Raw genomic sequence first — 16,200 nt, 5'->3', positions numbered from 1 at the left:
TCCTAGAACCATGTCATCAAAATTTGAAGTTCACTATTAGAAAAATTTGAACAAGGATTTAGACATATAGTAACTGTCATCTTTAAAACAGAAGAAACTTGAGGAAAATATTTGAGTTCTGCTGTACTGTATTATTTTACTGCTATGGTTAAAGTGTTTTCTGAACGTGTAAATTGGAGGACTTCACCAAAAGGAAAAGAAAAATAGGTGTGGGTCTCTAGTTTCAGTATCTGCAATGCAGCGCTGCTGGAAAGTAGAAATACTGTCTTTCTCCTGCCTTCCCAAGGGCAGCTGACCTTCTCCTCGCCAAAGAGGTGAACCCCTTGCCAGCACATATGACTACAGACTATTACATTAATCTGTTTAGCCTCAGTACCAGCTGCTTGCATGTTTTTAATTATCTTATTAGATGGTATAACAGTGACCTATGAAATAAAATGAAGGTGAGTATTTTTTAACTTTATTTTACAGGCTATTTTTCTAAATATATTTTAATGACCTAATTATGACTTTTAGGGAGAGCCATTGATGCAGACATTCAATTTGGCTGATAGAATCTAACATCTCAAGGACACTTATTTTCTTCCAAGGTGGATTCATACATTAATACTGCTTCTAATAAATATATAGCCTAAAAAAAGCTCACTTTTCATACTTGTGTTGTTAACTTACTTTATGATTCAAAGACCCATGACTACTATGCTGGATAATTTCTTAATACATCTCTGCACTTGTATATAAGTTTAATTTCTACGCCATGTATCAGGATAAAGTTCTTTCCTGTGTGCCTTAAACTCCTTAACAAGTGATGATTGCTCAAAGTTGTAGGTTATGTAGACGATGTATATTCTTCCTTCTGCTGATATTTCAAATAGGCAGAAGAGTTAGTATAAGAGACTTTCGTATTCCATTTTCTTCCCCTGACTTCTTACAGATTCTGCTTACCAGATGTTTTCTTTCTTACTGCAAAAAGGCAATGTGGTCCTGCTGGCTGAGGCATGTTTCTTGTGTGCCAGCCAACAACTGCAGGACTGATACTGAGCCTACAGAAGAAAGACGGCAAGGGGTGCAAGCTGTTCCTCGCTGTTTCCACCCCTTTCCAAAAGTGGATAGTGAAACTAGTTTGATTCCTCTTTGACCTGTGGCTTTTCGTGGCAGCTGAGCCAGAAATGGCTACATAGCCTCTGTCTTTATATGTTAAACATAGTGCGAAGATGTAGGCAACCTATATACCTCCACCCTGTGGAAAATTCATGTCTTAATCTGTTAGGAAGCAGCCCATTCCCATCTACACAAGCCTATTTAGTCTTGCTTACACACAGGTGGTGTTTCTTTATTGTTTTACTTTTAAACCACATCTGTGCAATTATAATCTATTTTTCCTAACTTTGTCCACTATTACGTGTCCACACGTAATCAAGAGCTGTAAAGAACAAGCTTGTTTCTACTGGAGTTTTCAAATATTTTGAGACACAAAAATTTGGGAATAGAAGGTGAAGCAATGAAGTGGCACTGCATTTCCGTTCTCTAAGGAGAGTTCTCAGCACTTGCATCCTCCCTCTCTTTCCAGAAGGAAGCAGTAAAGCTGGCATCCATGTTTGTTTGTCTTGCCTAGAACCTTTTGCTATACGCCATCTTGGTTAATACTGTCTATGTGCAAAGAGGCCTTTTCAGTACAAGTTGATTTTGTCTGAGAGCCTGTAAACTCTCTCCTTGAATTTTGTGATTCTTCTGAAAGATTACGTTCTGAATGTGCTTATAATCTTTCTTTGTATGTGGTAGTCTGTGCCAGTACTCTCATTTTGTCCATGTCTGTGAAGAAGTTAGAAATTCCATCTTGGAAATCTCATATTTCCAGCAAGATAAAGTGACTCTTATACACTGGATGATTGTGCTGCCGTCCAGAGAGACCCTCCCAGGCTGGAGAAATGGGCTGACATGAACTTCATGAAGTTCAACAAGGAGAACTGCAAAGCCCTGCACCTGGGGAGCAAGAACCCCAGGCACTAATATATGCTGGGGGCTTGGAAGGTGGCTTGGTAGAAAAGGACCTGGGGGTTCTGGTGGACATCAAGTTGAACGTGAGCCATCAACACACCCTCGCAGTGAAGAAGGCTAATAGTATCCTGGGCTGCATTGAGGAGGGATGTTGCCAGCACGTCAGAGTAGGTGATCCTTTCCCTCTACTCTACATCTGGAGTACTGTGTTGAGTTCTGGGCTCCCCAGTACAAGACAGACACGGACGTACTGGAGAAGGTGCAGCAAAGGGCCACTGAGATGGTGAAGGGACTGGAGGATGTCTCCTCTGAGGAAAGGCTGAGAGAGCTGGGACTGTTTAGCCTGGAGGAGAGAAGTCTCAGGGGAGATCTTATCAATGTATATAAATACCTGCAAAGAGGACAGAACCACGCTCTTTTCAGTGGTGCCAAGCCACAAGACCAGAGGTAATGGACACAAATTGAAACACATGATGTTCTGTCTGAACATAAGGAGCATTTTTTTTACTGTGAGGATGACTGAGCAGTGGCACAAGTCGCCCAGGGAGGTTGTGGCATCCCCCACCTTGGATGGTCCTGGGCAGCTGGCTGTAGGTTGCCCTGCTTGAGCAGGGGGATTGGAGCAGATGACCTTCAGAGGTCCCTTCCAACCTCAACTACTCTGTGATTCTGTAAACCCTATTATTCAAAATAAAAAAAAAATTGAATTAATTTGTTCTAAATCTGAAGGAGACTACACCTGGGGCAAGAGCAGAAGGAGGAGAGTCTACATGAGTGCAAAACATTAATTTCTAAACAAAAATTCAGTGCTAAGATAAGTAGCATGTGCAGCATACCATATGAGGTCAGAAATACCAGGTTGGAAACGTTTCAGAAGTATTTTGTTTGCTTCTTTTTTGTTTCTAAATGAAGATTTTTCTTTTTTGTAAGCACTGTTCGTCCCTTAGTAAAGTTGATAGAAAAGAAAGGAACCTTATGGAATTGGTCTTGTGATTTTCATTTTGTCCCCAAAACCTTTCACAATTCTTCCTTCTAACACAAAATTTGGCAATAATGAATTTGAAATATTTACTTAAAGTCCTGAGGGTCAGCGAGTCTAAGTAATGCAATGAACTTCATTGTCATTCATTTAAAACTCAGAACTCACGTTGTCTTTGCAGGAACATGACGAACTGGCAGGTGAATGGCACTGTATATTTTTTGATGCTAAAGTACTCTTTTTAAGATCTTAATCATGCTGGCATTAGCTTCTAGTCCACGAGATGCACAGTGACATAAAAGCAAGAACATCTCCCACAAAACTGGAAATTGTTGGCTGGGTTTAGCAGCAAGAGAACGTGGAGAGGATCAGCTCTTTGTTCAGAGTACTACCTCGGTGTCCCCACTGGCTCAGTGGGATTTTAAATGGGGGAGTTACATGCTACAACTTTATAACAGAACTACTGAAGGTTAAACCGGGTATCTTGATTTTCCTACGCTCTGCTCAAAATCTCAAAATGAGTGATTTCATTTTGTTTTTTTTAAAAAACCCACCATAACCTAGAACTGTATGTAAAACTTGAATGCAAGACAGCAGGTTTGAGGAATGTCAGTTTTTAATCCAAAGAAGTTGGAAGACAAAAGCTTTCTCAAAATAATGTATGATTGAAATCAATCTAAAGAGCAAAGGCTTGCTTCTAGTAAAACTACATGGTTTTTAATGATGGCAATAAAACCTAGTCAGTTCAAGAGACTAAGCTTATATCATGAAGTCACTTACTCATTTTCTTATGTCACTGCGTGCAAAATGGATGGATTTACAAAGTTAAGGTGGAATTAACGATATTAACTAGGATTTTGCATTTGTCACCCTGCATATCATAAAATCGTCCAAGTTTTGAAATTGGGTGGATATTTTAAAATACTGTCATGACTGCAGCGGTTCTAGACCTGCTCTATCTAGTTAGGTGCAAGCACAGAAACATTTTGGCATTTTGAGGCATGTTCCTGCAAAAAGTATCTCAGTTTCACTATTACATCCATTTTTTAGTTTGATGACTTGTGGAGCTGTGGCTACAAATTAGCAGAAGGGTAAAATAGCAGAAGGGAACTCTAACCAGGAGACCTAGAAAGAAAATGTTCCACATGTACATGCAAAGGGTTTTAAAAGTAATGGGGGGGGGGGTGTATAAACTAGAAAGCCTTGACTCTGCAACTGGCACATCAGTTACAATACAAAAATAAAAGCAATTGAACACAATAGCTACATTTTGTTTTGCCATTCTGTAAATGTGTGCATGAAGTAATAAGTAGAGGAGAACAAGCTGATGAAATTTAGACCTTGAAATGGGTGTAACAAGAATTCTCCTACGAAAGCTGAACAATTACAGTGTTGGAAGTGAAACGCTCTCCCAGGGCCAAACGTGGCTCTTTGGCGGAGGACCACCAAGGCAAGGTGGACAGTTTGGAGTATGGAGGAAGGTATATCTGGGTTCTGCCTCAGATCCAGTGCTGTTAGGAGAGGTGCTGGCAATGTGTCCCACTGCCAGTGCACCCTTATTTCAGTTCCCTGGACTGTTCCGCAAACGTTCTGGTAGCTTGAAGAGCATAGCTAGCTAATAACCTCAAGTTTTTTCTGGAATGTTTATGCTAAGAAAGTGATTTTACTTTTCTTCACGCAAACCTTTTTAACTGTATGTCAGCCAAAAGCAGATGAAACCTGAACTGTTTAGAAAAATCTGGCCTTTGAATGTTGAGCCTCCCAGCAGTGCAGCCATGCATATTCACACTTACATGGCTGTTAACTCTGCCTCGTATCCTGAGGCAGGAGTTTGAGAAACAGAGGAAAATACATATATTTTCCAAGCAGATTGATAAGCCTTCACATTAAGGCTGTCAAGTGGATTTTCAGGGTAGCAAATAAAAATCCATGTGTCTCAGAAATGGTTTTGTTTTAGAAACTTACTGCTTATTACTTGGTACTACCTTTCAATTGTTTCTTCCCCCTGTTTTTATAGAATTAACTCTGTTTTCATTACATTCCTGGCTGTTGCATCACTTCTTTCTCAAATGTTCGTTTTATGGCATAATAAATAATACAAACTATGCGTGTTTCTTGGATTTATACAGTATGTTTGAAAAGAACTGTTGCCTCTATTTAAATATAGATATTACATTCACTTATTGATGTTCCTATCAATAAAGACCTCAAATTGCAAAACATATGACACAATAATTCGAGGATTTTTTTTCTTTCTGACGGCCTGTTAAGTAGCCTGTTGCTTCTCTGGGTGCCTCTGGGGAGTTGATTTTGGGTCTCAACATTTTAAAATGCACATCCTGAAGACTAACAAAAAATGGTATGAAAAAGTGAAATTGGCTTTTCTGGGGGCATGCACACCACTTTGTTTTAGATGATTTTGCCAAAACTAGCAGCACTGCTCAAGAGTTTTCTTTGGATCTCTATGAGACTATCCATTTTATCCTTCAGTATTGGTCTAGAGGGTAGAATAAGCTCGAGATTTAGATTGAAATCTCAAATATGTATGCAAATGTTCACACCTTTCAATAGTATTGCAGTATTCTTTCATGAACTGAGAAATATTCCTTGTTATCTAAATGTTGTTGCAAATACTGAATTGGTCTTGTTTCATCATGGACACAAAAATGGAATTTCAAAACTTGGCATAAAATATTTTAAATATGCATGAGATAAAATAACTATATTCACTGTCTAATGACCTGATAGATACTGGCTTCTTTGTTACCCACAGTTTCAACTGAAAGTGAAATAATTATGGCCAGTAATATTTACCGGGTAGGTCTGAGCCCTTGCCATCCCAGAAATGAATCTTTGCCCTTTTTCAGTGATGCAGATTGTAGTTTGATGTGGTTATTCACATTTTTACATTTCTGTGGGGCTTAGTGTTTTCCACAGAGTTTGATGTTGTCTGAACATTGTAGGACAAGAATGCTTCTTACACTAGCTTTAAACTTGGGAAGGATCTGCATTTGTATACATCAGCAGCTTTATCCTGTAAATAGGTAAATGCAGAAGTTACCTAGTGGTGATTACTGTTGTACCACTCTTCCTCAATTGTATTTCTTCCTCTTCTGAATAGAGTATTTATTTTGTGATGAGCTTAGGTGGGCTACCCTTGCATTCTTCCACGTACCTACTCTATATGCACTGATTTTGCCATTATGCTGCAGATGGAAATTTAGCAGCAGAGCCAGGGGGTGATGTTCCACTACTGGCTGTCAGTGGAAGAAAGTCTCCATTACCTCTCCCCAACACTACCACAGCTCAGTGTTGCCTCAGTAAAACTCTGGGAATTACTATTTGGATTCCAGAATTATTTTCCAGGAGATTTATTACATTATTGGTGTCACTCATTCTTAAAGAGTTTATAATTGCTTGTTCCTGTATAGTTGTGCCATAGTGGCACAACATTTTGCTAAAATGCTAGACCTCAGGGATTTAAATACCTTTTCAAAAAAGGTATTGAAGTGCATGTAAAATTTTACTTAGCCTTTCTGATGTAAAGTCCTGCTCATTGTGCTCCCTTCCTTACAGTGTGTCGTCAGAGAAACATTTCTCTTCCAAGTCTTTGGACTTTTATCTCTGAAAATCTAATGTTTGTAGTTGTTGTAACAAGCATCAGATCCACAAAATATGTCCCGTTGGAAAGAAAGAGAAGAGTAAATATGCTCATATATGGTTGGCTAGGAGGTCAGCCTCATTCCTTATAAGCAAGAAAGTGTGTGTATTAGAGTGGAGCCCAAAATAAAATTCTTCTGCAGACAGATTCAATCTCTTGTAGTTATGACATAAATGCATGTTTCAAAAGAGGGAAAGGAACAGATGAGAACTAAGAACAAACCTTGCAGAACAAATCTGCAACCTTCATCCCTCACGTTGATTTGCTTGCTTTTTCATTCGTTCGTATTGAGCACTTTTCCCACTTCTAAGTAATGCAACTGTCCCTAACTCATGCCAATAAATATTTTACGTTGGACGGTTACAGCATAGATACGGCATGTGAAATTCAGTTTCTTAAAGAAACATTAATCCAATTACTTTCCCCTTGTGCAGGCCTTGTATTATGGAAACTTTACAATATGTACAACAGTATATTAGGCAGGATATTTAAATAAGAATGGGAAATGAAAAATATGTACAAAATAACCAGAAAACATTAACATTGGCATTTGCCTTTATTTTAATTGCACAACCTAAAGGGGGTATTTGCACATGATTATGCATTTAATTTTCTAGTTTGATTAAAAACAATTGCATGTGCTTATTCATAGTTTAAGTGGTTCCAATTGGCTCTTGAAGTCTTTCACTTCAGTGAAGCAAATGGGATGTGGTAGACTTGACTTCCAATCTTCATTGCTCATTTCACTTTGACCGATGAGTTTTCTGCAAGCCTGGGTTAACAAGGCTCATAGATATTAGTTTACAGAGTAGGGCTATATCATTTTAAAAATTATCCTTTTAGAACTGATAGCTTGTTGATATTACACAGTGTTACCATTATTGACAGAGTCTCTAGAATTGTAAGGCTTAATTTATTAGCCTTCATTCAAAATATTTGAGAAATTAATTAGTGAATGTTGTTCAGAAAGGATTTTAGATATCAGTCAGCTCTACTAAAACTGAAGCAGATTCCAGCTTCCAAGTCTTTTCTTTTCAGTTCCTCATAACTTTTCTTTTTAGTGAGCCCAGCAGTCAAGGGGGGATGCGGAGGAGATATGATCTTGCCAAATTTCTTTTGGCTGTTTTAAATGTAATTTTGCTCAAAACGTGTTTGGAATTGCATTACAAATTAAAAAAAAAAAAAAAAAAAAAGACAAAACATAGTATCTGCACTAATACAATTTAAGAAGTGTTGAAACTTCTTTCTTACTGTGTAGCAATCACTCCCAGCAGTTGGTGAAAAAAAATAACCTGAAGAGTTTCTTTCCTCTCTGTTCTTTGTATTCACAGTTATGCTGGTGGAAACCTTGAAACATACCGGCATTTTCAAAGACGTTGTGGGAATGTCATCCACTTGCAGAACCATGTGAATAGCTTCGGAGGCTGACCTGTCGTGTGCGCAGGGCAATGGGTCACTCTTGAAGCATCGCTACCTTGGGGAGGCAGCTTGGCAGTAGTTATAATGGCCGATGATGCTACAGAATTTACAATGGCAAACGAAGAATATTATACATGATAGAAACAGGAGGGTTATTTAGATAGGCGTAATATACTGTAGTTACTCAAGTATAAATGACTGTGAAAGGAAGGGCCAGATTTTTCTCAAGCTGTGTCTGCTATATACCATCCGTTGTATTTAAAGGAGATAGAATCGTGGTAAACAATCGTAGGCAGCTCACTGCAGGAGGTGAGGATGTATGGGAGACAGGGAGCCAGTGAAATGACCAGATAGTCTTTTTGACTTGGACAATGGGGAATGTGGCAGGAAAGAAGGAAGCTGCCCCACACCATTGGAGTGGCTTGCTGCTGTTCTGGTCACTTGGGAACATTGGCAGTTGGCAGAAGGTGAAAGCAGCCCTAACCCCCTGCAAGATAACTCTACTTTAGTCTTCTTTCTCCTTATCTGGAGTATCTTCGATTTTCAAAGCAGTTAATAATCAAGGCCCAGAAGTAAACACCTGTTTTTTTAGAGATTGATCCTAGCTGAAAGGTGATGCATTCACAAATACAATACTTCTGATCTCAGCACGGATTGTAAGTTCACTCCTGTCTCAGAGGAACAGGACCATAATTTCCCGGCTTGCCAAGTCCGTTCCCCAACTATTCCTAGCTACAGTATCATATAATTCTGTTCTGAAGCTGGAAAAGTTTTATCTAAAACAAGGTTTCAAAAAGGTGACCCTCACAACTCAGCTTAAAAGTCTGAAAGCTATCTAACTCTAGCTTGCGTATATTTAGGGCAGTTTGCAAAACCAGAGTTTGTTGGTATTCAGTATAACCCACTCTGTGACCCTCCTTAGTGAAAGAAATCTGGTAAGATCTTACCCTGGAGTCACAATAGTAGTTTCCCTCTTCCTGGCTTCATTTGGTCTCCCAGGGAGAAGTAATAGTCTCCCATGTGACAGTGGGAGAGGGAGATGTTCACCTTGAGGACATGCACTGAAAATAAATCTGAAACACATTTCCTTGCACATAACCCAGCTCTTTTCATTGAAATTACCCTTTGGATTTTAGAGTGGTTGCAGAAAGCCTGTGAGCAAGTCTTGGGCTCCTAAGACCATCAAATGGCTTATCCCGTTCTTGAGATTCATTTCAGTAGAAGGTGCAGGAAATATAGATTTAATTCTTTTATTCAAACTCAGTAGATGGTTTGGGACAATTAATTTCCAATTGTTTCCCAGTAGAGCAGATTTACTTGTATATTAATGAGGCACAGGTGTTAGGCCCCTGGTGCCTGCATGCCTGGGAGGCATATTTAGGTTGTTTATCTAGTCAGCCATAGGTACTGCAAGGTACTCAAGCTTGCCTTTAACAGTTTATACAGTGAGGCTTTTTAATTTTTTGATGTTTTTTTAAATTTGCTAGCACCTGTTAAAATTTTAAAACTGATCATGTAGAAAGAAGTAGGAGCGATTTCAATAGTAAATAGCACTAAATGTTAAAGAAAGTCATCTTCTATTATGCTTAACTGCCCAGCTTGACATTAAGAAGAAAAGAAGGTTCATTTAAGCAAATATGTCATGTGAGGAGCTAATACAGTCAACAGTATACTTTTCTGTTGCATATTTTTGGAATAGGTACTTCTTTGTCTACAGCTGAAACATGAATGTGCTTATATTAATATTCATTTTTCTTGTTTATTCACTGAACTGCAGTACCAACATTTTAGAGGAAATGGAATAGCCTCCATAGACATTATGAATTTCAGTAGCTGGCATAATTATAGCGATCTACATATTCATTAAATCCAAAGAAGAAATGTGTCCAAAAAGACAACCATGCGTTTAGAAATGGTACACAACTAAATATATACATTTAAAAAAGTTCCTTTCCTCTGCTTATCCAAAATCGTGTAGTGTCATATAGTCCTTAAATCAGCTAAGACTTTTTTGGTTTTGTTTAAATGTTCATTCCTTTTGCTTTTGCACGCAGTAAAGAATGGGAAGAACTATTTGTAAACAACAATTACTTGGCAACTATACGGCTGAAGGGGATTAATGGGCAGCTGAGAAGCAGCAGGTTCCGTAGTGTTTGCTGGAAGGTAAGAAGAGAAAATATTTATTTACAGTTTGTGATTGCAATATATCAACACATTACCTGATGCGCTGGAAGATTATTGATGCAAAGAATCATGAATTTTCCAAGAGACTTCATCCCAATGTTTTCCTACTCATTTTTATAATTCATAGGACATTTGCTAATCATATTGAGTTGCCTTAAAGCTGAATTGTGGGTGATAGCGAAAGATTCCTAGGAAAGAATCTCTGTGTGCTGGGTGATGTGTTTAGAATTGAGCGCCACACCGCCATCTCTCTTCTCGGTCTCTGTGCAGTGAAGTCGTGCACTGGAAATAAAAAGGAAGTTTGTCTCACAATTTATGTTTTGTGGAACCTGGGGCTCCTTTAAAATGAGTCTGATGCTTCTGCTAGCAGCTTTTCCCAGTGAACTGAGAAAATGAGGACCAATCCTTCTTGTAATGACTGGATAGAGAGGGAAGCCAGGTCTTCCAATCTTAAAACGCAATAGGTCCTCAGAGGTCTCTTACTGTATTTTTTAAAAGCTGCAGGGGAAGGAAGAGAAAAAGAAAGCAAAGTAATACTGAGATGCTATATATAAGTCCAAAAGAATTTTGTTGCACTGGCATCAGGTCTTCAGTTCTGCACTAACTTTGATAATAGAGAACATTTTCCCTCGTAGAGACGCTGTATGTTAACACTGATAATTTAAATTACCTCCTTTGGGATTTCTCAGTCTTCACTTTGGCACAAAGACCTAGAGAAAGAAAATGAAAATACTCTTTGTATATGAATGAAAGAAATTTGAAAATTGAAGTTTGAAATTTGAGAAGTGTGTAGCATTTAACAAATTTAAAGTTAATGAAAATACTTTTGTCAGGAGGCCAGGTGAATATATGCCACAGGCATTGTTTTACCAGTCTGCTTTTTCTTGAGCCTCTAAATTAGGAGGACATAACTCAAAAGCCTGAACTAACAAAAGCGTCAAGTTCCTCACTGTCTACTAAGTAAATCAAGGAGTGGTTTTATTTTAGAAATAAGGCTGGTTTTATTTGCGTGTCCCGATATAGGTTATGGCTCTGTTTTAGACTGCCTGTTTTAAAAACATTATCAATATAAGTTCTGAAATATTTACGTATTTTTAATAATTTGGGAATGGTTTTTTGTTTGTCAGTATTATTCATAACACTTTATAACGGATAGATAAAAACAATTAAAAGGCAAGACAATACTCTGGGTTTTTTTCCTTATTTTATATGCAATTACATAGTATTTTCCAATAGATGTTTCTTTCTAACCCTTTTTAAACAGAAATGAGAAAGAACTGAGATGTAGGCATTTTCATGGACTTTTTGCAAAATTTACTCTTTTAACTGTCTTGCAGAATTCTAGAACATGTTACTTTTGTATAGATTAAGACTTTTCCCTTTCCACATTCCTTAGGTAGAGTATATCTCCGAGTTCTTAGTTTCTGCCCTGCATTCATGTTTTGTTTTCAGCATGTTGCATTAGCTCATCGGTGTTATGTAAATAGCTTCAAGTTTTGTATGTTCATTTTCATCTCTTCTTTGCATTTCGTTTCTGCCTTGGAAGTCTCAATCAACTTTACTGAAGTTGTGACATTTTATAAAGCTTGAGTTTGTGGCTTCAGGTTTTTTTAATGCTTTATTTCCTACCCTAGAACTGTTACTGTTTCTAGCTTCTTATTTATTGACTGGAAAGTACTAAAGCCAGGAGTATTTTATAGGTCTTTACTTTCTTCTCCTTATGTGTAGAGTATTGCTCCTCCTTTCTGAGACGGTTTATGCTGTCTGGTAGGATTTATATGAAAAGCCATTAAATGATTAAGCTTAATGGATTTATTTTGTTTTGTTGATAGTTATTTCTGGAGGTTCTACCACAAGACAGAAGTCAATGGATTAAAACCACTTCAGACTTAAGAACTTCTTACAACAAGATCAAAGAAATTGTAAGTTGATACAAACTGGGCTCTCTACTCTCCTGCATTGACATAGGTGTTAATACTGACAATAGGACAGAAGAGGATTTGATTTTTTTCTGTTTTTACCTAGCACATTACAAACCCTCGGAAAGCAGGACAGCAAGATCTGATAATCAACAACCCACTCTCTCAGGACGAAGGGGTAAGTTGACCCTTGGTTCTATCAACGTACGTGCTACTAAAATTATCATCATCATCATACTGACACAAGTGAGTTCTTGCTGAAGAAGGAAAAATGGCAGGTGCTAAAATCTCCCTCCTTAATTTTCAAACTGATTTGTGTTAACAGTGGTTTACAGGCTCTGCTGAACCACCAGAAATGCTCATTTCCAGGTAAATATTCTGATTTTTCAGGGCTTCTCACAAGGAAGGCTGTGATGAACAAAAAATCAGTGCTGGACTGTAAGTCCAGTTTCACAGTGTATCCTTTCGTTGACTGATACGCTTTTTTACCGCTGTGTTTTCATTTTGTACGCAAAATGGCTCTAATTGAAGGAGTGTTTAAACAGTCAATATGAAGGGAATGCTGTTAGCAGCAAATACTGAAGAGCCCTCCTCTGGAAGACTGTTCAGCCTTGGAAGTTTTTCTCCAGCAAAAATAGAATTGTTGCATGTCTGAGTTGTATACGTGCTGACTTAATGTCTAAAGCACCAGGCTGCATGATATACATTTCTTCCAAGGTTTTTAATTCTTTTTTCTTTATACAGTTAAAAGAAACAAAAGTTTCTTTTCTAATCAGAAAGCAGCCAGCTGCAAAATGACAGATCCAGATTTTAAAGAAATACTGAAAATGTGGTAAAAGTATTTGGCCTGACTGCCATTAAGCACAGAGCATCCAGCTCTCACTGAAATTAATGGGACCTCCCAGTAGCTTGGTATTCTTGAAGTCATGACACTTTGATGAGGATTTACATGTAGATTTGGGAGCTTAATTTTAGGCTGCTTTTTTTTTTTTGTTACACTGCATATTATTGTACCTTAAAAGCCCTTAGGTATTTTATAGCATGTGTCATCTTTGTTAATTATGTTACCGTTTATGAAAAATCTTTTTTATCACATTTTCAGAATAACTTAATACAATGAAAATAATTTGTTTGGCTGCATTTGAGAGATTTACACCTGGAAAGACTGTCACAGCTATCTTTGGTGGTACTGCTTGGGTTTCCGTTTTGTTCACAAAAATGGTAGCCTGTATTTTGTCTGTATTTAGAGCGGTACTCTGCTTCATATTTAATGTGGATGGAGAGATAGGTTTGGTTGTGGAAACATGGAAGTATTGATCATAGGCACATTGATGGCTCTGCAGCCAGCATGACTATGCGTGCCATCAAACCATTCTTGCATCCAGCTGGGAAGAAAGTTGTTGTGTCAAATGTCAAAGATTTAAAGTGCTTCTGCTGTAATTTGTGATTATACACAGTGGCACAACCTTCTTCCTGCCTGTGATGTCTTTAGGAGATAGAAGACAACGGTTAAGATGTCAGAGTATGTGGCAGGGAATTAATCTATAAAACAAAGCCATGGGCCAAACCAGGTGTAGGGATGAAGAGCGAAGTGCCTCTGAGCCTCTGCAGTGACTTAATGTTTTACCCTTTCAGTGTCCTGGGTCTTGGTTCCTTTTTACGATGCAGATTCTGTTTCCTTTGTCCTTTGCTCTGACGGACCAGGGAGGGAGCAGGGGCAGGGGAGTTTCAAAATGTGATCTAGCTGCATGAAAGGAGCTGCAAGTTAAAAAGATACTAGTTTTACATAAGACGTTGTCAAGCATATAAATACTTTTAAAGTTGGGGTGTTCTTTTTTCATAGTTTGTAACCCAAGTATAGAGGCTAACATCAGATTTTTTTTGTTATTTTACCTTCCTTCTGCTAGATAACATTCATTTGCTTTCTCTTTTCTTTCTGTGGAGCATAAGCCACCATGGCAGTGAATTGTTTACAGGGGAGCAAGAAATTCTGGAAGTATTGCAGCCCCTCTCTTTGTATGGTATTTCATTCACTGGTGCTGCCACTATCTGAAAACTTAGCTGCATGAAAAGACTGCTATAGATTTTGTTCCTTCTGTATTTTGATCAATATGGCAAGCTACCATCCCTTTACAATAAAGAATAGGCTTTACAATACTTTTTCTGGAGCATACAAACAACATTTGCTGACTTCTTTCAGGTTAGCTTTTGCAAACTCTTGGTAAACAAGGCATGGAAACCAAAGCAAGAGAGTGGAAATGGTCATAAGCACAGATATAGAAGAAACTAAACCTACTTCAAACTCTTTTATTTAATATTTTTTTCTGTTGACAGCGAGCTTTAAATATCCTGGTTCTCCCTCTTAAAACTTTTTTAGAATGGCCAGTCTTGATCTGCACTTTCATAATAGCTATTTGATCGACACACATTCCTTATTTGATTTTGCCTCCACTAAGTCAAACTAGCTTACTTCCAAACAATTTCTTAGTATGGAAATTATAGCAGCTTCCAATTAGAGTCTGTAGATTCATAGGAGAAACGTACGGTACGGTGATACAGACCTTTTTTTCTGGGAGTGAACTACTGATTTTTTTTTTTCAGTTGAGCTGCTAGTTCTGTTAAGTTTGACATTACTCTGCCTTCCTAAATATTCTTCATAGACCCCTTACAAGTAACCCACAGACCTGCAGCCATCCAGTGAGCAAAGGGAGTGGATCCAGGCATTTCAATGTTTTCATCTCTGATCTGAACTGACTTTCTCTGATACGTTAGGCTGGTCACCAACATTCTTTTTCACCCATAAAATATTGATATACCTATCTACTGGGAATGTTGAGGATTAATTAGTTAATATTTGTACGGTACTTTGCAGATGTAGTATATAAGCCTTAGGTATTAGTAGAAGTCTCTGTTTCATACAATTATTTTTCCTTATTTCAGAGTCTTTGGAATAAATTTTTCCAGGATAAAGAGCTTCGAGCAATGATTGAACAAGATGTGACAAGAACGTATGTAGATCTTTAAAGAAATTTCTGTATATAAACTTAGATTCTGCTTTTTTATGTGGTATACATTATATTGTGTTTTCTTGACTTCGGTTAGTGTAAACGTCAGGATTGTTGAACATGAATGTGTAGAAACATACATTAAATGTATAAAAATACATCTTTCTTGGAGTGAAAAACGAGAAAATCGAGTTAAACATTAAACCCTGGAGATTTATTGGTATCATTGAAGAAAAGCTCTTCTAAATTAGGATATTAGGAAACGTATTACTATGCGAAATTTAAAGTAGAGTTTTCCGTATGAAGCAAAGAGAAGGCAGGAGAAACTGAAAGGTCTTGTAACTAAATTATGATTGTAATAAAAGATTGAACAGATGATTTTCTTTAATTCTTAACACTTATTCAATCGATAATAAAAAAGCAGTTTGTAATTAGTAAGGGAAATGTCACTCATCTAGAGAAGTTAAGCATTTCTATTTTTATCACTTTTCTAGTGTTATTTGTCACATCTGCCTCTTACAATTTGCCCTAATATTACTGTGATTATGTTTTCATCTGCTTGGCCCTTAGGTCACTGCTGCTTAGGAACCTGTTTGAGTTAGAACACTCAGTTCCTGAAAACATTTCAGAGTGGAAGCATTGACTGATGTGTAAATCTAATTAAATTCAATTACTGGTTTGCTACCGTGTGAAATTCTACTGTATTGCAAATATTTTCCTTATAACTTGAAAAAAGTTGTGAGAGTCATAGATTTTACAAATCCCAAGCTCACACATTTTCATTTACAGAAACAAAGTCATGCAGAAGAAATCATTGCTCTCTGGTTTTGGAATATTTTATATGTCCGTCCCTAGATCCATTCTTGAACACGTTTTGCCATGAGATGTATAATTAAAATCTGAAAATGCTTTCATGTGCATTCTCACAGATGGTATTTTTTGTTTGTTAAAGGAAACAGTTCAGGATGTTCTGAGATTAAAATATATACGTATCTAAACTATAATTGGAGAGTGAAAAGTTATATGGAGGCTATG

The 16,200-nt window shown here is 37.6% G+C and overlaps 1 protein-coding gene across 5 annotated transcripts in view; it reads left to right on the top strand.

Moving 5' to 3' along the window:
- Nucleotides 1–16,200, top strand: part of TBC1D5 (TBC1 domain family member 5) — a 321,123-nt gene that overhangs the window by 160,891 nt on the left and 144,032 nt on the right. For all 5 annotated transcript variants that reach the window (XM_063325152.1, XM_063325151.1, XM_063325150.1 and 2 more), the window contains 4 exons: nt 10,112–10,220; nt 12,074–12,163; nt 12,267–12,338; nt 15,101–15,168. In XM_063325152.1, coding sequence (XP_063181222.1) covers nt 10,112–10,220; nt 12,074–12,163; nt 12,267–12,338; nt 15,101–15,168 — 339 coding nt within the window. The remainder of the gene's footprint in view (nt 1–10,111; nt 10,221–12,073; nt 12,164–12,266; nt 12,339–15,100; nt 15,169–16,200) is intronic.

The sequence above is a fragment of the Chroicocephalus ridibundus genome, chromosome 2 (assembly GCF_963924245.1).
Source record: "Chroicocephalus ridibundus chromosome 2, bChrRid1.1, whole genome shotgun sequence".
In the NCBI taxonomy this organism is placed as follows: Eukaryota; Metazoa; Chordata; class Aves; order Charadriiformes; family Laridae; genus Chroicocephalus; species Chroicocephalus ridibundus.
This window is presented reverse-complemented; position numbering and strand designations above follow the sequence as displayed.